The sequence below is a fragment of the Belonocnema kinseyi genome, chromosome 4 (genome assembly GCF_010883055.1).
Source record: "Belonocnema kinseyi isolate 2016_QV_RU_SX_M_011 chromosome 4, B_treatae_v1, whole genome shotgun sequence".
NCBI lineage: Eukaryota > Metazoa > Arthropoda > Insecta > Hymenoptera > Cynipidae > Belonocnema > Belonocnema kinseyi.
Window position 1 is genome coordinate 1,062,543 of NC_046660.1, and position 23,226 is coordinate 1,085,768.

Sequence of the window (23,226 nt, forward strand, 5' to 3'; positions counted from 1 at the left end):
TTAATTTTCGGATTTTCAAACACAAAAGATTCCATGTAAATCAAAAATACTTTTTTACACTCTCATATGACTCACTGAGTCACGCTAAAACCACCTTAAAATAATGCTTGAATATTTTCCTTAAAATAATTATTTATTTGAAACGAATGTCAGATTTACTTTGAAGATACTTTGAACATATTCAAAATAGAATCACATCAGTCTTTTAAATATAAAAACTGTAGACTTGATACAATAGACATCGCACACATATTATGAAAATTAATATATTGGTCTAAATTAATTTACTTCTTACTGCAAAAGTATCTTATTAAGTTGACATGATATGAAGTTGGTTCTCTTCGCCGCTAACAATTATTTCGAAATTCAATAATATTTATAAAATTCAAAACATTGGTGCACATAATCAATTTTATTTATGCAAATGTAGATAGGAATTTGCAACTTTGATAAACTACAAACTTTACGCTGACACACAAAGCAAATCACTTATAAAACTATTTACAAAATTATAAGTTTATTGCGTCGGTAAGTTTTTTTGGGTAAGAATTAAAAATTTTCAAATAGATTTAAAAAAAGTGTTATTAATTTTGACATAATTATGCAAGACTCGGAAGTAATTTCATTCCTAAAATTATTAAAAGGTTATAAATGTACTGTGTCTATAATTTCTTTTCGCTGATTATTTGTATGTATTAATCTACCTAAAATGAAATCATTTCGATTTTTTTTAACCGTGAAACATTTTTGTAAATAATAAAAAATAAATATATGACAGCATAAAACAAAGTTATAAACTTTAAAAAATGCTTAAAAACACAATTATTACATTTTCTTGATAATTTAAAAAAATTTTATGCGTTTATAAAGCAAAATATTTAAGGAAAAAGAATTCAGTAACATTTTTAAAAAGTTTATTAAGAATGCATTTCATTTTATGAAAGAATAATTAAAAAATTGACAATTAGAATTTTTCAAATAAAAGAATTGAGAATGCAAGGAATGCAATTCTTTTTTCTTATGATTTCGACGTATTTTATACTTGAAATAAAAATAAAATATAATGCACTTTTTTAAATGGATAATATTTAAATTAGCGATCAATTCTTTTTTACATATTTTAAATTATTTTTGATTGGAATTGTTATTTTAAATTAAAAACGGAATTAAAAAGTACTATAAAAGAATTAAATAAATCGAAAACTGTGCGTTTTACAGAGGTTTTTAAAAATCAAAAAATATTTATTTGTCACTGTGGTTATTAAAGCGTTTTTTAACTCAAAAGTTATTAATTTTTTATAAGCTTTATATCGTTTTTAAGCGGATTACATTTTTAAAGAAAAAAAGTATTGAGCCCTTTGTAAAATAAGTGAAGTTCAATTATTTTTTGCATATTTTAAATTGTTGTTTTAGGAAAGCAATTCCATATTCAAATCTTAGTAAACAATTTATATTATTGTTTAAGAAATGTTATTTTTCATTAAAAATTGAGTAAGAGAGTATTATATACAATAAAAGAGTTGGATAAATGGAAAACTGCGCATTTTATGGAGAATTTTTGTTTATTGCTTATTATTTTTAGATATTTTATAACATTTTTAAATATATTAAGGAAACAAAATTATAGTTTGAAGATGGTTGAGGCTCTCCATACGACTTCGTACGACACTGCCTTTAAATTCTTACTCGAGATTTTGTCACCGAGATCCAAGTGCTTCGATAGCGAAGTGGGTAGAGCGCGCGGTTAGGACACTAGTTTAGGTGGCTTAGATAACAGTGTGCGAGAATTATGTGTGTTAATAATTTAAAAAAATGAAGATTATAGAACAATAATTTCGAAAATAATATTTTTCCATTGAGAAATAGTGTTCAGTTGAGGCTCATTCTATTGATCCCATACTTCATATTCTTATATTAAGAAAATATAAGAATATGTATTTATTTATTTGGTAGTATTTATTTATTTGGAACAAACTCATATTCTATCGTCCCCATTCGTACCTGCGATTGACTTGAATCAAGTAACATTTACTTGATTCGAGAACATTTTTTTTTCAGTGTACCAGGTAGAAATTAAGACTTCATTAAAAAAAAATTCTCAAATTTGAAACTGTTTTTTTTTCTTCAAAGTTTATGGTTCTTTTTTCTTTTGTTGTTAGGTCCTTCCAAAAACTGAACTGAGCGAATTTTATAAACTGAGGCCAAGTGATTCGTAAACCAGCTATTTTGGATGAAAATTCAAAAAGTGAGCACATTTTCAAAAATTTTAAAACCACACTTTTTCCAGATTTAAAAATTCTGTGTACGGGTATTCATAGTACTCAGAAACTCAAACAATTTATCCTCATGACTTCTTTCTATAAAAACAAAATTATCAGAGTTAGAGCATTTTCAAAAAAATAAATAAATAAAATGAGGATTTTTAGCCAACCAACGAATGATATGAAAAATATCAAGAAAAGAAAAAAGTTGATTTTTGAAAGCCCTACCAAATTTTCATAGAAACTTTTTTAATTTGGTTGTACCAAAATAATGAAAAATCCAAAAATTCCATTTTTTTAAACAAACTATAACTCACTTTTCAATAGGAACAGGACATGGTGGATAGGACCACCATGAACTTCGGTTTTTTTGTTTTGTTAATTGAAAAATCGAAGACTTACAAATTTTGGATTTCGAAACTCAAGAAACAGAGGATCACCTTGTTTGTTAAGTTTCGAAAAAAAAAATATTCAAAATCATAAATATTAATATCGAGCGCGTCTTTCTTGTGCAGGATTTTTATCAGCCCTTGAAAATTATACAATTTTCTTTTAAGACTTTTAGTGGCTGTTTTCAGTTTTTTCTTTGCTGAGATTTCAAGAAATTGTAAACAAAATGTAGATTGTTAAGATTTGAAGAAACAAGATTTTTAACAATTTTAAAACTTCTTAAGAGACTCTATTTAGAGAAAATTTAGTAATTTTGCAGGATGTTAAACGAATTTCAAGACAAATTTGTATAATTTTTAAAGGAATTTAGAAATGTACAATTTCAAATTTATTATAAATTTGAAAAGACTTAAAAAAATGTTAAACAAAATATATATTTTGGATGATTTCGAAAAAAGATTCAGAAGCTTTTTGAGGATTTTGAAAGGCTAAGAAATTATAAAAAACTTGGGTATAAGGTTCTTCGTAAAGTTTTAAATTATTTTAGTTTTGGAAAAATTAATTTCAATAGAACATTTAGAAGGTTTTCAAAACATTTCAAAAGTCTTCGAAAATTTTAAGTAAAATCTGAATCATTTTAAAAGGTATTTAGAAGTTTTGGAACAATACCAAAAATAATTACAAATTTGAAAAGATTTTTAAAAAATTAAAAGCAAAATGTAGATTTTCGAAGATTTAAAAATAAAATTTCAAAGATTTTTAAGGACTTTAAAAGGTTTTAAAATAATAATACAAAATTTGTATGATTTCTGCTAAAGTTTAAAATATTTTTTTTTTCAATTAATCTTCAGAGAATATTTTAAAAAGATATAAAAAATTCAAAAAAATTATTTGGAAGACTATTTTTAAAATTTTGCATATATATTTGTAGACTTTTAACATAGAAATTTGAAGCTAGGAAAATTTAAAATGATTTTTATTTTTAAAATATTTATTTTCAGAAATATTCAAAAGTTTAAAAAAGTTTGAATAATAATTTTTAATTCAAGAAGATTACAAAACATTTAAAACAACAATGCATATTTTGGAATATTTCGAGATAAAGTTTTGAAAATTTTCACGATTTTGACAGATTTCAAACTAATACAAAAATTTGTAAGATTCCTGGGAATTTTTTTTCAATTTATAGGATTACAAAACTGGAATCAGTTTTAAAGATATTTAGAAGTTTAAAAAGAATTTCAAACGAATTTTAAATTTCAGAAGATTTAAAAATATTTAAATGTGAATGTATATTTTGGTTAGATTTTAAGTAAAAAATTTTTAATCTTTTTAAGGATTTTAAAAGGTTTAAAAATAATAATTAAAAATGTCTAAGATACCTGCAAAAATTAAGAGTGATTTTTTATTTTAAAAATAAATTTTTTGAGAATATTTAAAAAAGAGTTAAAACAAAAATTGTGACGATTTCCAAAATTGTAAAAAAAAGTATCTGAAAGATTCTAAGACAATATTGATTAAATTGTTAAAAAATTAAATTGTTTATAAAATAAACCACGATTTTTCGATGACGGTTGAAAATTGAGGAAAATCTGTAATTGTCGAGTCAGTTTAAAAAATGTTTGGGGCTTTCAGGAATACATTTAAAAATCCCAGAAAAGAAAATTTTCAACAATTTTAAATTTATGAAATTATTTTTTTTTTATTTACAATTAAAGAAAATTTCAGCAGAAAATTTACCCCTATATTATAAAAAATACCACTTGGCAATATTCTCATCGCAGGAAAATTCCCTAATTATGAAACTGTCGAATCGAAACAATTAAAAAATTGGTAAATAATAAAATACTATTTGGTTAATATTTTACTATTTTGTTAAACAATTTTTTTTAGTTAAAAATTTTTTTCTTAACTAAAAATTCAAATAATTAAATTTTGGTTGAAAATTAATCGGTTTTGGTTTGAAATTCAACTATTGAATTTGTCATATTTGTTGATGTTGTCGTTTTGACTAGATAACATGTATTGAAAAATTTGATGTTAATTCTTTTTGTTTACCCTTCTTAAAAATCAATATTTTCTTAATATTAGTTTTTATTGATAAATTGTGAAAAGATTGCTCTCAAGCTTCACTGGGATCAGAAACCAGGTTTTTCCGATTGCCAGTCTCATACTTTTATCCAGTTTCAGTTCTGCCTTCACACTTCCCCTCCATGAACCGAAGTTTGGTGCAACTGCCGAAATTTGGTGGTACTGCCAAAATTTGGTGGGACTGTCGAATTCTGGTGGGACTTTCGAATTTTGGTGGGACTACCGAAGTTTGGTAGGGCTGCCGAAGTTTGGTAGGACTCCCGAAGTTTGGTAGGACTGACGAAGTTTGGTGGGACTGACGTTGACTGATGATGCGTGGTGGAATGAAGTCCAAGCGGCAGCCCCAAAATAGAAGAGTTTATGACCATCATAGGCCTTTGTTTATGATAATATTTATAATAATGGTCATTGTTAACTAATGGTTATTTTCTACTCAACATACTACTCCTACGAGATATTGAGGCATTTTTAATCAAGATAAAGTTTTTCGTTGCGGTTAAGCACATTCTAAAAATAATTGTTTGTATTAATTGTTTATAACTATTTGCTCAAATCTTGAACTAATTATTTATATTCATGAAGTGTATCATATCTTGTTAATTAAAAAATTAACTGCTTATTTTAAAGAATTGTAAGTAAGTAAAAAAAAAATAAGCATAACTGTTTAAACAATTTATTATTATTTTTAATAATATTATCTCTGAATCATGCTAGAAAGTTGCGGTTTTTTCTTAAATATTTAACTTTTTGTTCACTTTTCACTTATAAGAAGTTAAAAAATAATTCAATTTAAGAATCATAATTGTTGAAACAAATTATTATTGTTTAAATATTTCTTTTCCTATAATAATGCTAGATAGTTGCGGCTTTGTATGAAATGATCCACTTTAGTCAACTTTTTAATTAGAGTGAGGTAATAGTTAATTCAAGTTAACAAACAATGAAATATTATCAGATCCTCATTCAAGAGAAGTTAATTTATTACGGTTTTTAATTAAAAAGAACTTAATAATACTATTCTAATTATTATTAGTAATTTATTAATAAATAATGAATAAAATATATTTTAGATTAAAAATATGTATTTTTTTATTGGAAATAAAATATTATATTTAATTTAAATTCAAAATTAATAATTGATAACATTAATGAAGAAAATGATAATCAAATAATTATTCTTCCAAAAATAATTGTTATTTTCACTTTTTGTCAACTTTTCACTTACTAAAGTAAAAAATAATGCATGTTAACAAACATTTTATTTAACAATTTATTATTGTTATTACTATCGTCCCTTAGAATAGAACTAGAAAGTTTTATGAAATTTTCAGCTTTTCATTGCATTTTTAGTTATGAGCGAATAATACCTATAAATATTAATGTTAATTAAAACAAAAATTCGCTCAGTAACTATTTCGAAAAAAATAATTAAATTAATACAATCCATATAAAAAATTTGAAGAATATTTTGAATATTTGCATTATGTGAGAAAACTTTATTCACAAAAAAGTAAGATTTTGAAAATAATAATTCGCTCTATTGCTTATTTATTATTTGTTCGCAGCTAAAAAACAATGGCTTTAAATAAATAAATAAAATTTGGTTAAATTTCATAAATACCTCGAAATGGAAAAAATCAATTTAAAATTATGCTTTCAATTGTTTTATTAATAAACAAATAATAAAAAACATAAATAATAATAATTAACATAAAAAACAAAAATAATAAAAAGAAATATAAAAATAATAAAAACAAAATAAACAAAATTTCGTAGACTAACATTAGTGAAAGATGTTACAATATCATATAATAAACAAAAAAAATTATAAACAAATCACTTGTTTAAGGAAAGCTTTTCTACGATTTTCCATAATTTTACCTTTTTTAAGTTCCATTGCAAGAAATTAGGATAAAAACAAGATAATCATGAAAACCTTTTATCTTAAAATTATTATTGTAATATTATAAATAAATTTAATAAACAAATGCATTAATCAGGCATTTTTCTATATAAGAAAGTTTTTGCTTTAATCTTAGTTTCTTTAATCAGGATCTTTATGATAATTTCAGAAAACTTAATCATTTTTGTTGATTTATCTCATGATTTTTTTAAACAAATTTAATAAGCAAATTCATTATTCGGGCATTTGTTGACAAAACAATTCGTATATTTCAATGCCAGTCTTTTAACTGGAGAATTTTATGACAGTTTCAGCAACATTCATAATTATTTAATAAATTTTATGATTTTCAAAACAAATTTAATAAACAAATGCTTGAATTTGAATTATCAGTATATAATTTGAATTAATCAGTACCAGCCGCTTGTCGACAGAATTCTTTTTTTTATTTTAATCTCAACTTTTTAAATTAGGAAGTCTATCATTTCAACCAAATTTATAACTTTTTTATAAATTTTAGGATTTTCTTAAACAAATTTAATAAAGAAATGATATTGGGGCATCTATCGACGGAAAAATTATTTTTTTCGATGTCAGATTTCTCAATTGGGATCTTCATAATGGATTCAGCAACATTCATGATCAGTTGATAAATTTTATGATTTTTTAAAACAAATTTAACAAACAAATGCATTATTCAGGCATCTGTCGATGGAATAATTGTTTCTTTTTTCGATGTCAGTCTTTTTAATTAGTAACTTAATGATAATTTCATTAATACTCATACTTAGTTGCCAAATTCTAGGATGATCAATTCTATTATGAATGTTGCTGAAACTGTCATTAAATTCCCAACTAGAATAATTGACATTGAAAAAAAAAAAACGAATTTTGCTGCCAGCAAATGCCCGAATAATTCATTTGTTTATTAATTTTTTTCGGAAAGAATCGTAAGATTAAACAACAAATTATGAATTTTCCTAACATTTGCATACAGTTCCTAATTTTAAAAATTTATATCGAAAAGAATGAATTTTAATTTCGAAAAATGCCCAAATAAAGCAAGCGCTTATTAAATTTGTTTAACAAAATCAAAAGAATTATCAACAAATTAAAAATGTTCATAAATTTCCTAATTAAAGAAATTGACGCCGAAAAAAACGAATTTTTCTTTCGGAAAATGCCTGATTAATTCCTTTTCACTTATTAAAATTGTTTCGAAAAATCATAAGATTAATCAACAAATTATGAACCATACTGACATTATCATGAAGTTCCCAACCGGAAGGACCAGAATAGTAAAAATGAATTTTTCTGATGACAAATGCCCGAATAATGCATTTGTTTATTACATTTTTTGAAAAAAAAACATAAAATTATGGATTTTGCAAAAATTATCTCTAAGTTCATAATTAAAGAAATTGTCTTCGAAAAAAAAGAATTTTTCTATCAAAAAATGCCCGATTAATGCATTTGTTTATTAAAATTGTTTCAAAAATCATATTTACAAACAAATCATAAATATTGCTGAAATTATTATGAACTTCACAAATAAAAAGACTCAAATCGTAAAAATCGAATTTTTTGCTGACAAATGCCCTGAAAAATGCATTTGTTTATTAAATTTGTTTAAAAAAATCATAATATTAATAAAAAATTATGAATTTTTCTAAAATGATCATAAATTTTCTAATTAAAGACATTACCTTAAAAAACGAATTTTTCTTTCGAAAAACGCCTGATTAATTTACTTGTTTATTAAAATTGTTTTAAAAAATCATACGATTAATAAAAAATGATAAATTTTGTTAAAATTTTCATAAACTTTCTAATTAAAAGAATTTACGTGAAAAATGCGCATTTTTCATTCGAAAAATTCCCAAATAATTCATTAGTTTAAAAAAATATAATTTTAATAGAAATATTATAAATTTTACTAAAATGATCATAAAGTTCCTGATTAAAGAAATTGATGTCGAAAAAAACGCATTTTTCTTTGAAAGAATGCTTATTAATGCATTTGTTTATTAAAATTGTTTCAAAAATCATAAGATTAATCAAGAAATTATAAAATTATCATAAAGTTCGTAATTAAATAAATTGACACCGAAAAAAAACACATTTTTCTTTTGGAAGATTCTTGATTAATGAATGTATTTATTAAAATTGTTTAAAAAATCATATGGTTATTTAACAAATTACACATTTTTCTAAAATCATCATAAAATTCCTAATTAATAAATATTCGAAAAAAAACGAATTTTCCTGTCGAAAAAGCCTCATTTATTAATTTGTTTATTAAAATTGTTTTAAAAAATCATAAGATTAGTTACAAAATTATGAATTTTGCTGAAATTTTCATGAAGCTCCCGACGAGAGGATTGGAATTTTGAAAAAACTAATTTTTCTGCTGACAAATTCCCGAATAATGCACTTGTTTATTAAATTTGTTTAAAAAATCAAAATATTAATAAAAAAATTATAAATTTTCCAAAAATTATCATTAAGTTCCTAATCAAAGAAATTAACGTTGAAAAAAACATTTTTCTTTCGAAAAATGCATGATTAATGCATTTGTTCATCAAAATTATTTTAAAAAATCAAGAGATTAATCAAAAAATTATAAATGTTTTCAAAATTATCATATAGTTCCCAGCTGAAAGGACTGGAATAGTAAAAAAAACTAATTTTTTGTCAACAAATGCCGTAATAATGCATTTGTTTATTAAATTTGTTTGAAAAATCGAAATATTGATCAATAAATTATGAATTTTGCTAAAATTATCATAAAGTTACTAATTAAAACAAATTAACGTCGAAAACGCTTTTCTTTCAAAAAATGCCTGATTGATTTATTTGTTTATTAAAATTGTTTTAAAAAATCATGAGATTAATCAACAAGTTATAAATGTTTCTAAAATTATCATAAAGTTTCTAGTTGATAGGACTGGATAGGTGAAAAAACGAATTTTTTGCCGACAAATGCCTGAATAATATATTTGTTTATTAAATTTGTGTTAAAAAATGATAATCTTAATAAAAAAATTATGAATTTCGCTTCAATTATTATAAAGTTCCTAATCAAAGAAATTAACCTCGAAAAACACTGATTTTCTGTTGAAAAATGCCTCATTAATGCATTTGTTTATAATATTTAAATTAATAATCTTAAGAAGAAATTTCTTCATCGTTATTTGTTTTTATCCTAATTTCTTGCAATATAGTTTAGGGAAAAAAACGTAAAATTATGGAAAATAGTAAAAAAATTCTTCCAAAAAATAATTTATTTACAAAAATTTGGTTTGTTTATTGTATAATAACGGAACATCTTTAATTAATGTTACTCTATAGAACTTAGACGATTTCAAAATTATTTTTTTCGCCATTTTTTTGTCATATTTGTTTATCTATAAAAAAATTGAAAGCCTAATTTAAAAATCAGGTTCGACAGTTCTCTTAGATAATTTTTAAGCTTTGTTTCAAATTATGCGCCCTAGTGAATACACAAAAAAATAAATTCGATTGCAAAAATACGTTTTGTAATAATAATAGTAATTTTTTAGAATAATAAAAATTTGTAATAATAATAAAACTGTGCGTTGCCATTCTGGCCCTAAAAATTTGGTTCAGTCACGGGCCTGAACCTGACCGGTTCTTGCCGGACCTGCCGGATCCGTATCACTTTATACTTTATATTATAGTCTTCATTGTGCGCTAGAGTGAAGATGAGTTTTTTTATAGATCCCCGTTTTGCGTTATTTTTTATTTTGTGATTGTGATTGTTAATAAACATTGAAAATATATAGACGAATATTGAATACCGATCTACTGGATAGATTAGGATTAGGAAAATTAATTCACATACAAAACAACATGAACGACTTAACCTATGATATCTCGGCTGAGGACGAGGAATGGACTAGTCGAGGTAATTAATAATAATAATTTTTTTTTATAAGTCTTATTACAAATATAAATTACTTATAATTAAATTATAATTTTAATGATAATAATTCAATCAGTGGTCAAGCGTTTCAACACTGAGAGAAATATTTGTTTTGAAATTTAAAAAAAACATTTCAATTGTTTAAATAACATTATTAATTACAAAATATCGTAACAATGCTTATAAGTCACTTTAATCGCCTCGTTATTCTCCATTTTTTTGTTAAGGTTTTTTTTCATGTTAAACGGTTCTCGAAATGTCGACGAATTTCAAAATGCCGGAGAAACTTTCAAAATAATGAATATTTCGACCTGACATTTGTGGAATATATTAGTCATGATATATACATGCTATAAATTTACTAACTTTCGTTATCGGTCACCTTGTTCTAAAATAAGGTGAATTTAAAATCGCACACAAGTTCTATGTACACACTTCTTTTTATTTTTATTGTTGTAACCGACTTTTTTATATTTAGAAATATAAATAATGATTTAATAATATTCTTCAAAATTATTCATTCAAGATTAAAATTTCATGTAAATAATAATCATAATAAATAAAACAAATAATAATAAGTTAATAATAATTTTCGAAATTATTAATTCAAGATTAAAATTCTGACCAAAGAAAATTAAATATTGGTGAGGGAAGAGTTAGGGAATTTTGAAAATTAAGTAATTTATCTGCCTTGAATTTCTATTTCTGTTTTTTTTTTGCTTCAACTATTAATTGAAAAATTCGTCTCGGGTTTAAAAATTCATATCTTGGCTGAAATTTCATCATTTTTTGTTTAGTTGAAAGTTCTACTTTACAGGTAGAAAATTTGACTATTTTGGTAAAAGAGTAACTTTTTGTATTCAAAATTTAACTAAAATTTAATATTTTTGGGTTAAAAATGCAACGGTTTGGTTTTTTAAAAATTCAACTATTTTTTTAAAATTTGTTACGGTTTTAAAATTTTAATCTGTTCTAGTAGAAATTTTATAATTTCTGAAAAAAATATATGATTTGTTTAAAAAATCCTCTTTTTGGGTTGAAAATTAAAATATTTTAGTAGAAAAGTAACTTTTCATTTAAAATTCATCTCTTGGTAGAAATTTTATCTTTTTTGCTTAAAAATGCAACTTATTGAAAATTGAATTATTTCTCTGAAAATTCCACTAATTAGTTAAAAAGTCAGCTTTCTTGGTTTAAAAAATATATTTTTTAATTTGTGGTTTTGGATTAAAAATGCATCTTCTTTTTCGGTAGAAATTTCATCCTTTTTGGTAAAAAATACAACTATTGGTTAAAAATGCAGGTTTTTGGGTTAAAAATTTAACTTTTTTTGTAGGAAAGTAACTTTTTTGTTGAAAATTATACTTCGTTGTTGAAAAGTCACCTAAAATCTTTTTAGATTAAAAAATTTCTATTATTCTTTTAAAGATTCGCCTTTTCAGTTTGAAAATTCATCCATTTTGGTAGAAACTTCATATTTTTTTGGTTCAAAATATACGGAGGAAATAACATTAAAAATGTATTTAAAAAAAGCATTAACATTTTTATTAAAAATTTAATAATTCACTAAAGAAGTTGAAAATAAATTATAATTAAATTTTTGCATGAAATATTGGGAATGTGGAAATTAAATTAACCATTAAACTAAGTTTGGTGGGACTTACTATATAAATAGATTCTCCACCCTACGACGACTAACTACTTATTTTGGACAGACTTAAACAAAAAAAAGATTTTAAAGAATGAATTTTTCTCAATTTTTAAAAAACACACCTTATTTTTTGTTTAAAATATAACTGTTTTGTTCGAAATTCATTTTTTTGTTTGTTTGAGAATTATTTCTTTTAACTAACACTGTAACTATTCTATTTTTGGTTGAAATTTTATATTTTTTATTAAGAATGTATCTTTTCTAGTTAAAGATTAATGTATCTTGTTAAAAATTCGTCTGTTTTGGAATAAAATGCTTCTTTTTGCTTTTAAATTAATCTGGTTTTGTTGATGATACAACAATTTGTTAGAAAATTGAAATATTCGGCTGAAAATGAACTTTTTTATTTAAAATTCATATTTTTCGTTTAAATAAACTGTTTATCAATTGAACGTTTTTATGGAAATTACATTTTTGGCTAGAAAATTACATTTTTGTTCCAAAAAACATATTTTTGGGTTGAAAATGTAACAATTTCGTTAAAAGTTAGTTTATTTATTCAGAATTAATTTTTATAGCTAACAATATCGTCGCTAAGAATAATCTTTCAGGTTGAACTCTTTTGTTGAAAATTAACTTTTTATCTTTCATAATTTTAGTTGAAAATTCATCTTGTTGCTTGAAATTGTAACTTTAAAAAAAATGATTTTATTTTTGCAATTTATTTTTTTAACGAACAATGTGACAATTTTTTGTTGTTGAAAATCGATCGTTTTTAGTTAAAGATCTTCTTTTTATTCGTCTTTTTTTCATCCGAAATTATTCTTTTTGGTTGAAAATTCATCCTTTTTCGTTGACAAATGCATCTTTTGGTTCTAAATTGTTCTGGTTTGGTTGTGGATTGAATAGTTTGATAGAAAATTTAACTTTTCGAATGTAAATCAACTTTTTTGTTAAAAAATCTTATTTTTAGTTTAAATTTACCTTTTTGTTTCAAAATTAAACTATTCTTACGAAAATTTAAAGTTTTGGTAGAAAATTATTTTTGTTAAAAAAACTCAACCGTTTGGTAGATAATTGATCACTTTGGCTGTAAAAATTGACGATTTAAAAAAATTAATGTATTTAAAATATTTAAAAAGTATTTCAATATTAAAAATTCATCTTTTTGATTGAAAACTTAACAACTTTGTTGAAAATTAATTTTTTTGTTTAAAGTTATTTTTTAACAGAGTTTTTATCTGAACTTGTAACCACTCTATTCTTGGTAGAAACATTATCCTTTATATTTTATAGGTGAAAAATTGAAATATTTGCTAGAAAATTCACTTTTTATGGTAGAAAAATCATGCTTCTTGGTCGAAAATTGATCTTGTTTGAGAAGTAAATTTTTTTGTAAAAAATTCAACTGTCTTCGAAAAAATTCGTCTTTTTGGCTTGAAAATTTTACTATTTGGTTCCATCTTAACATTTTTTTATTCGCTTCTTTTACCGCACCCACTATAACTATAACAATCTTTCATTTAAATTAAAAAATGAATAATTTTCAAAATAATTTTTCCTGCTATTTTTTATTTTCAGACGAATCAGAGCACGCCGTTTTCAATAGAGCTTTTCGCTCACCGTATAATGATTCTCTTCCGATGAATCCAGACAGACCAATATCTCCCATTCTAGCAGCAGGAACTAGAAAATGTTTAATAAGAAATTCCTCCAAAGAATCTCAACAATCAAGATTCAGTGAATCGTTAAAAAATGTCTCTGGTGATGATTTTCTGAACAAGACACTCCCCCCAGAAGAGGAAAGCAACAATTCAGTTTCCGGTGAAATTGAAAAATTTGCACACTCCCAGGCCTCTGAACATTTTGATTCCGGATTTTTCTCGAATGTATCTTCGAATATTTCTTTCCGCTTTCCGCCGTATCTCCAACAGTTGAAGTCTATTTTAGAGGACTCTGATTTGGACAACATGACTTCCAAAATACTTTCGGGCTCACAATTAATGACCATAATCGAGAATTTGCGAAAAGGTCCAATGCCAAATTTACCCCAGACTGGAAAATTCAGTGAAACTATCACGGATCTCGCAACGATTTTGGATAAGTCCTCAAAGCCAATCACAATCGATCAGCTCAATCTTATTCTCCACTACACTTTGCAGGCTGATTATAATTACACTTCGGAACATTCGAGTGAAACTGACAGTTGCTTCCTCAGTTTCATAGAAATTTCGGAGCTACTTGATTTCGATCCGAGTCAAACTGGAATCGTGATGGAAATCATCAGACAACTAATCACCATTGAATATCAAAGAAGAAAAGCGAATCTAAGTGAAACTTTGCTCTGTTGTCATGCTTCTTCAACAACCGCGATACCGAAAACACCGGGAAATACTTTCGAGCTGAATGCAGTTGAACAGGGTTCGAATAGAATGGAAAATAAGGAATATTTTTCGATGCCTCTGCCTTCCAGTGATGAACCGAACAAGGAAAATAAATTTCCTCCTTCCTCCGAATCTTGTCATTTACCTAGTATCAATAAATATATGGACAAATCCCAGAAGAAAAAGCACGTGGTTACTCCTCGCTTCAAAGGAAATGAAGATAAAGAAGATTTTATGAATTCTACCTCGAAAGACGAGGATACCTTGTTGACTTGGGAGACAAAGTTCATTTTTGAGGAGCAAACTTCTAAAACGAGTCTGAGAAGAAGTATGTCGTTGATTAACATCTTAAGAGAAGAATCTGAAACTTTGGAAGATTTAAAATTTGTTAAGGGACATCATCAAATCAGGTAAGATGAATTCTACACACCCACCCTACCCAAATCTTATAAAGATTCTATAAACTTTGGTAACGAAGGTACATGCGTTGTATGTTCTATAAGACTGACTTTCTATAGTCCTGGTGGAGCAATAGAGGGTTTTAAGGGCAGAGTGGGCGATGGGGGATGTCAGGAATCAAATGCGTACTCGAACAGTTGCCTCTGAGTATTTGCGGAGTAAATATCGTGCGAGAATTAAACCTTTCCGTCAGGCTTGCGTCACGCTCTCAAAATTCCATAAATAGTAGGATTGAATGTCCATAGCTCAGAGCCTCCGAAATTTTGCGGAGTCAATATCGCGCGAGAAGTAAGCCCGATTTTTAGGCTTCCGTCACCATCTCAAAGTTCCATAAGTAGTAGGATTGACTTTCTATAGCCAGGTGGAGCAATAGAAAAATTTACGGAGAGGGTGGATGGTTGGGGATGTCAAGAACCAAATGCATACTCGAACAGTCAACTTTGAGTACTTGCGGAGTAAATATCGCACGAGTAGTAAATACTTTTTTTCGGCCTCTATCACGCTCTCAAAGTTTCAGAAGTAGTAAGATTGACTTTCTATAGCCCGGGCGGAACAATAGAGAGATTTACGAGCAGAGTGGGTGATGGGGGATGTCAAGAACCAAATGCATACCTGAAGAATCGCCTCGCAGTAGGATTCCGCCAAACTTTCAAAATGGTCCGCATACTCGAGCAGCGTTTCATGATGAAAGCCTACAGAAAGGTTTTTACTTGCTGCGCGATATTTACTCCGCAAATGCTAGGAGGCGACTGTTCGACCATGTATTTGGTTCCTTGTATCCCCGACCTCCCACTTTGAAAGCGTGGCGGACGCCTACAAAAAGGGTTTACTTCTCGCGCGATATTTACTCCGCAAATGCTCGGAGGGGGCTGTTCGAGTTTGTATTTGGTCCCTTGTATCCCCCACCTCCCACTTCGAGAGCGTGGCGGACGCCTACAAAAAGGGATTACTTCTCGCGCGATATTTACTCCGCAAATGCTCGGAGGGGACTGTTCGAGTATTTATTTCAATCCTGGCACCCCCCACCACTCATCCTGCCCGTAAGAAATACCCTCTTTTCTACCGTCTGTACTATAGAAATTCAGTCCTATTACTGAACAGACCATGTACTTCTTTAATTAAAAATTCAACTATTCGGTAGAAAATTCATATATTTTGTTGAAAATACATATTTTTGACAGAAAATTGATCTTCTTGCTTAAAAAAAAATCTTTTTGGTTGAAAATTCAACTATTTGATTGAACGTAGAAATTGTTTGTTAAAAAATCATTTTTTTCCGTTTACAATTAATTTCTTTAACTGAAAAATGTAATGATTCTATTTTTACTTGTGAATTGATATTTTCCATTATAAATTTATCTTTTCTAGTTGAAAATTCCACTATTTTATGAACGCTGAACACTTTTGTTAAAAATTTATATTTTTTTAGGTTTAATTGTTTTAACTGAAAGTATAACTATTTTATGTTTAAATTAAAATTAATATTTTTCAATGAAAATTTACCTTTTCTAGTTAGAAATTCAACAGTTTTGTTGAAAAATGTTATTTTTTTCTTAAAAAATTAATCTTCTTGGCTGAAAAATCAACATTTGTGGTTAAAAATGCAACTATTGTTAAAATTCGTATTTTTTGATCGAATTAAATTGTCTTTAAAACAAAATTAAAATCTTCTTTTGGCTGAAATATCAACTACATGATTTTTAAATTGAACTAATTAAAAAAAAAATGCTTTTTTTATCAAAAATTTATCATTTTAGTTGCAAATCTTTTTGGAATGAAATTGATCTTTTTCACTAGAAAATTCAACATTTTTGTTGAAAAATCATATATTTGACTGAAAACTTGTCTTTTGTTGTAGAACATTAATCTTGGCGTAAAATTCATCTTTTAGGATGAATTTTTTTCCGTTTCATTGAAAATTGGTCTTTTTGGGCAGAAAAATAATCCTGTTTATAAAAAATTCATCTATTTGGTGAGGATTCAATGATTTTAAAAAATCGTGTTTTTCCTGTAATTGATTTGGTTGAAAATTTGTTTGCTTTTTTTGTTGAAAAGTAGTTCTTTTAACTGAAAATTCAACTATTCTATGCTTGGTTAAGAAACGATATTTTTTAGTTAAAAATTAAACTATTTAGTGGAAAACTTATGTATTTTGTTAAAAATTATTCTTTCAGTAGAAAATTAATCTTCTCAGTTACGAATTCATCTTTTTGGCTTATAAATTCTACAATTTGGTTGAAAGTAGAACAAATTTGTCAAAATTAATTTTCTGATTGAAGATTAATCATTTTAATTAAAGATTCATCTCTTTTGTCGAGAATTAAATTCATTTGTTGAAAATTAATCCAACTATTTGGTTGAAAATTTACCTTTTTTGATAAAAAACTCATCTTTTTTGTCGATAATACATTTTTTTAGTTAAACATTCAATATTTTGGTAGAAAATTAAAATATTTGGCAGTCATTAAACTGGAATCATTTTTCGATGGAAATTCAACTACTTTTTGATAAAAAAATTTAATACAAAATCGTTTTTTTAAAGATAAATTTCATCTTTTTCTGATAAAAATGTAACTATTTGGTAGAATATTCAATAATTTTGTTAAAAAGTAATTCTTTTTGTTTAAAAATGTGCCTTTTTGGATTGAAAGCTCAATTTCTTTTACGTGAAAAATACTCTGAAATCTGTTTTAACAGAGAATTCAACTACTTTTTTTAAATTCATTTTTTTTAGTACGAATTAAATTTTTTTCGTGAAAATGCAACTCTTTCCCTGAGTATTTAACTACTTTGATTGAAAGATTTGGATGAATCACCTTGCTGAAAGTTCAACTATTTTGTTGAAAAATAATTTTTTTTTTAAATTGAAAATTCAACTACTCTTGTAAAATTTAAACTACATTGTTACAGCTTTATTTTATGGCTGGAAGGCTTATGTATTTAGTTGAAAGTTTAAATATTTAGTCGAAAAGTCTTTTTTTGTTTAAAATTAATTTTTTACCTGAAAAATGTTTTAAATTAAAATTCAACTTTCAGGTTCAAAATTCAAGTATTTTGTTAAAACGTCATCTTTTATAGCAGAAAATACACATTTTTGTTTAAAATAAATTAATTGAAAACGGTAAATTTGTATCTGAAATATTGTTTTATTCCGTTTATAAAAAATTATATGTTAAAAATATTACAAGATTAAAAAAACTTTAAAAAATTGATCTTTGCAGCAAAATCCCAAACCTTGTGCAAAAGACTTCTCGATTTGCTGCAGTTCAACCACATCCAGTGAAAAAGAACTTTGGATTCAAAAATGATGTACCGTCCACTTTGGTAACCCAAACAAAAAAAATCCCGACTCAAGAGAAAAAAAATTCTTTGCAAAAACTTGACACCAGGGTCAAAAACGCTTCTAGTAAAATGCCAACGTCGACTAAAATCCAGCATATTAAAGGAAAAAATTGTACTAATTGGAAGACACCATCACCCAACAAAAGTTCCAAATTTCGAAGATCTGGTAGTGTCGATTCGAGTAATATTCTTTCAGTTGCAGAGGCAAGGAGACTTTTTTCCCCTAACGCAAGACTACAAGGTAAAACTTTTATTATTTATTTTAAATATTTATAATTATTTATAATTATTTTATTTTTGAATATTTATTACTTGGGTGTTAAATTTTACAGGAGCTCAGGAACAAAATCTTGTCATTCCACGAATTAGAATAATAAGTTCTTCTCCAGAAAGGCGTATGAATAGGACTCCTATGGTACTGAACCGCGAGAAAATTCTTCGGCCCAAAACCCCAAACAATATCTTAACAAGGAAACCCTGGAGGTCATAATTTTTTGCGTTCAAATATTTTTTTTCTTTTTGAAATTAAAAATCTATTTACTGTTAATATTTCTTGTAATTTAATCTATAAATGTAATAACGGAAGGAGGCAGTTAAAAAATCCAATTATATCTATGAAGCATTGAAAATGTTTGTAGTTCTTTAAATAAATTTCTTATCTGAAAATGAAAAAAGGCATTTTTTGAGGTTTATTGTTTTTGAGCATACCGATCTAAAAAAGGATTTACAACTTCAGCGACAATTTCTGCAAATTTTAAAGGAAAATGCAAAGGATGTTTTCGAAAAGAATTCTTTAGGTTGAAATTATTTATTTAACGAAAGTTTTATAGATTTTTGTGTTTTATTTTTAATTTGTGGTAAAAAATACAGTTCAGATGAAATCCAAATATCAAGCACTGATTTAGGGCAATATTTGTTTAGAAAAATAATGTCTGTATGTTTCCTAAACAATTTTTTGTATGAAACCCAATCAAGAAATATTTTATAAATTTGATAAATCTTTAAAATATGTTGAATGGTTCAATTTTCAATCGAGAAGGTCACTTTTCAACTCAGATGAACTCAGATGATTCAGTAAAAAAACAAAACATTTTTAACCAATTACTGTGAAACCCTTTAATAGCCCTCCCTTCTATAGCCCTTCCGAGAATTGACTTCGCATCGCAGGTAGGCGTAGCAGAAGCTGCGCGGGATGCGCGGGGTCTGCGGTTGTCACTCAGCCGTGAACAAACAAAAGCGGAAACGGGCTATAATGAGTTAGTTCCCAACCACCGTCAGTCCCAAAATCGGAGCTATAGAAGAGTTTCACTGCAGTTATATTTTTATCGAAAAAAAAAAGAAAAAATTCTACCAAAACAGATGACATTTTGAGCCGAGAAGACGAATTTTCTACAAACCAGTTGAATTTCAACAAAAAAGTTAATTATCAACCAAATCGAATAAATTTTCAAATAAAAGTTGAATTTTTAACAACATTGCTACGTTTTTACCAAAAGAGATTTACTTTTAAAACAAAAAGAGGTATTTTCGAATAAGAAAGATTTTTCAGCCAAGAAAGAAAAAGAATGTTTTCAAACAAAAAGATGAATCTTCAACAAAAAAATTTAAAAAAGTAGTTCAACTGTTAATTTTAAATTAAAAACAGGTGAATTCAGGCAATGAAAAATTTCAAGAAAATAGTTAAATTTGCAGACAAAAAGATGAGTTTGCATAAAAAAACAATTTTTGAACAGACAGTGAAATTTTCAACAAAAAATATTGTTTACTAACTAGTTTATTTATAAAATAAAATTTTAATTTGTTATCAAAATACACGCATTTTCAAAAAAATAAAAAAACATAAATTTCTATCCAAATTGTTCAATGTTTTGCTAAAAAATATCAATTTTCAACCGTAAATATAATAGTTATATTTTCAATTAAAAAAATTAGTTTTCGACAACAAACAAACAATTGATTTTAAAAAAATGCAATGAAATAGATATACATTTTTAACCAAACAAATGAATTTTAATGTGAAAAAGAAGAAATTTTAAACAAAATACATAAATAAGAATTTTTAAACAAACAACTAAATTTACAATTAAAAAGTTCAATTTTCGACAAAAAAAGAATAGTTGTATTTTCAGTTTAAAAAATTAATTTTGTACAACAAAAAAACAGTTCATTTTAACATAAAACAACAAATTTTCAATCAAATACATATAAATTTTTAACAAAAGAAATGAATTTTAAAGTGAAAAAGAAGAAATTTTAACAAACTACAACAATAGTACCATTTTCAACAAAAAATATTGTTTACCAACAAGTTAATTTATCTAGCAAAGAGGTTATAATTATAAGTAAAAAACATTTGATTTTGACCAAAAAAACCAATTTTAGAAATAATAGATGTAAATTTTTACCCAAACAGATGACTTTTAAAGTGAAAAAAAAAGAAATGTTAACATCATACATAAACAAGAATTTTCCAACAAATAGTTAAATTTTCAACTTAAGAGATCAATTTGCAAACTGAAACTTAAATCATAAAAAAAAAGTTAAACAAAATAGTTGCATTTTTAACAAAAAATATTACTTTGGGTTAAAATAGTTAAATTTTCAATAAAATAGTCAAAATTTGGACCCAAAAAGATGAATATTCAATCAAAAATTCTTTTTTTTTTAAATTTAATTGTCGTGGTGAATCCAAAAAGATGAATTTTGAAATAAAAAATGATAATTTTTGACAAAATACATAGACATAAATTTTTAGACAAATAGTTAAAATTTCAAATAAAAAGATAAATTTTTAACCGTAAATATGAATCTTCAACAAAAAAAGAAAAATTAAATTTCTACAAAAGAAAAGCAAATCTTTGAACAAATAGTGAAATTTTCTACCAAAAAGATCAATTTTCATCCCAAAAAGTTGAACAAAATAGTTACATCTTTAATCAAATATTACAATTTTTCAAAAAAAAAATGAATTTTCAACAAAAAATTATTTTTGAAGCAAATTGGTATAGCTACATTTTAAGTTGAAAAAATTAATTTTCAACATAAAAAAACAAATTTTCCACAAAATTTTCAACTATTTTCGAACAAATAGTGAAATTTTCTACCAAAAGATCAATTTTCAACCAAAAAAGTTGCATACAAAATAGTTACTTCTTTAATAAAATAGTATAATTTTCGATACAAAAAAAATGAATTTTCAACAAAAAATTATTTTTGAAGTAAAAATAGTATAGCCATATTTTGGGTCGAAAAAATTAATTTTCAACCAAAAAAATATGATTTTTTAACAAAATAATTAGTTTTTCAATTAAAGAAATCAATTTTTAACTAATAAAATAAATGTTTAACAAAACAGTTGAACTTTCAATAAAGTAGGTGAACTCTTAATGAAGAAAATCAATTTTTTACCAAAAAAGATGTTAAATTTAAGCAAAAAATAGTTGAACATTAATTTTTAACCACATGGTTGAATTTGTAGGAACAAGAAACGATTTAAAAAAAAAAAAACATAAACATGAATTTTTAAACAAGTAGTTCAATTTTCATCTAAAAAAATCAATTTTCAAAAAACAAACAAAAATAGCAAAATTTGTTATACAAAAAAATCTTTTGAACACAGTAGTTGCATCTTTAATAAAATAGTTGAGTTTTAAAACAAAAAGATGAACTTTAAATAAAAAATCATTTTTTAACAAGACACAAAATAACTAAATTTTAAGTTCAAAAAATTTATTTTGAACCGCAAAAACGAATTTTAAAAGAAAAAAGTTAATTTTTCAAACATAGAAAACAATTTTCAACTAAGAAAATAAATTTTTAACAAATTAGTTGAACTTTCAACAAAGTAGTCGAATTTTCAACCAGATGAATCTTCAACGGCAAAAATAATTCTTTAACAAAGTAATTCAATTTTACCAACCAGGTGGTTTATTAACCAAAAAAATATGTTAATGAAAAAAACAGTTGTATTCAATCAAAATTACGAATTTTCAACCAAATATATGAACATTTAAAAAAGAATCGATAAAAACAGTTGAATTTTAAACCAAGAAAGATGACTTATGAACAAAATAGTTACATGTTCAAACAAATATTCAAATTTGCAATAAAAAAGATGAATTTTGAAATGAAAAAGAAAAATTTCCAACAAAATACATTAACATGAATTTTCAAATAAATAGTTCAATTTTCAATTTAAAAAATCAATTTTCAATATAAAAGATCAATCTTTAACAAACATAGAAAAAATTGATTTTCAGTAAAATAGTCGAATTTACAATCAAAAAAGATAAAGTTTAAATAAAAAATTATTTTCAAACCAAAAATATATGAGTAAAATTTTCAGTTGAAAAACTTAGTTTTTAATCAAAACACAAACACATTATCAGCAAACTAATAAAATCTTAAAGTAATACATTTATTACTTTTTAAGGAAGATTTAAAAAATTAACTTTTCAAAAAAATAGTTGCATTTCAAAAAGACGAATTTTGTAGAAGATAGTGGAATTTGCAATGTAAATGGACAAAATTTCCAGCAGATCAGTTAAATTTTTGACCAAAAAAGGTAAGATTTCTATAGAAAGAGATGAATTTCCAATCCAAAAAAAAATCTCTACAATACAGTTGAATCTTCAAAATATAAAATCAATTGTCAACAAGGTAGATAAACAAGGTAAGAAATCGAGAAAAAACTTTAATCGATTAATATTTGACACATTCTAAATTTAAATAAAGGAGAAGTTTATCACTGATGAAAGGGTCTCTGATCAGTATTTTTAGCAATCACCCGAGGTAGAGAG

At 25.3% G+C, this 23,226-nt stretch overlaps 1 protein-coding gene across 1 annotated transcript; it reads left to right on the forward strand.

Annotated features, from left to right (window-relative positions):
* The first annotated feature begins 10,299 nt into the window (after nt 1-10,299).
* Nucleotides 10,300-19,105, forward strand: LOC117172055. The gene is made up of 4 exons (XM_033359794.1): nt 10,300-10,573; nt 13,824-15,036; nt 18,307-18,668; nt 18,760-19,105. The coding sequence occupies exons 1-4, from the start codon at nt 10,519-10,521 to the stop codon at nt 18,915-18,917; spliced, it is 1,788 nt and encodes a 595-aa protein (XP_033215685.1). The 5' UTR covers nt 10,300-10,518; the 3' UTR covers nt 18,918-19,105.
* The last annotated feature ends 4,121 nt before the right edge of the window (nt 19,106-23,226 follow it).

What these genes read in the sequence shown, in the direction of transcription:
- LOC117172055 (XM_033359794.1), top strand. Translation starts at nt 10,519, where the DNA reads ATGAACGACTTAACCTATGATATCTCGGCTGAGGACGAGGAATGGACT. An exon ending in AAGGGACATCATCAAATCAG is followed by an intron (nt 15,037 to 18,306) that starts GTAAGATGAATT and finishes TGATCTTTGCAG; the next exon opens with CAAAATCCCAAACCTTGTGC. An exon ending in CCCTAACGCAAGACTACAAG is followed by an intron (nt 18,669 to 18,759) that starts GTAAAACTTTTA and finishes TAAATTTTACAG; the next exon opens with GAGCTCAGGAACAAAATCTT.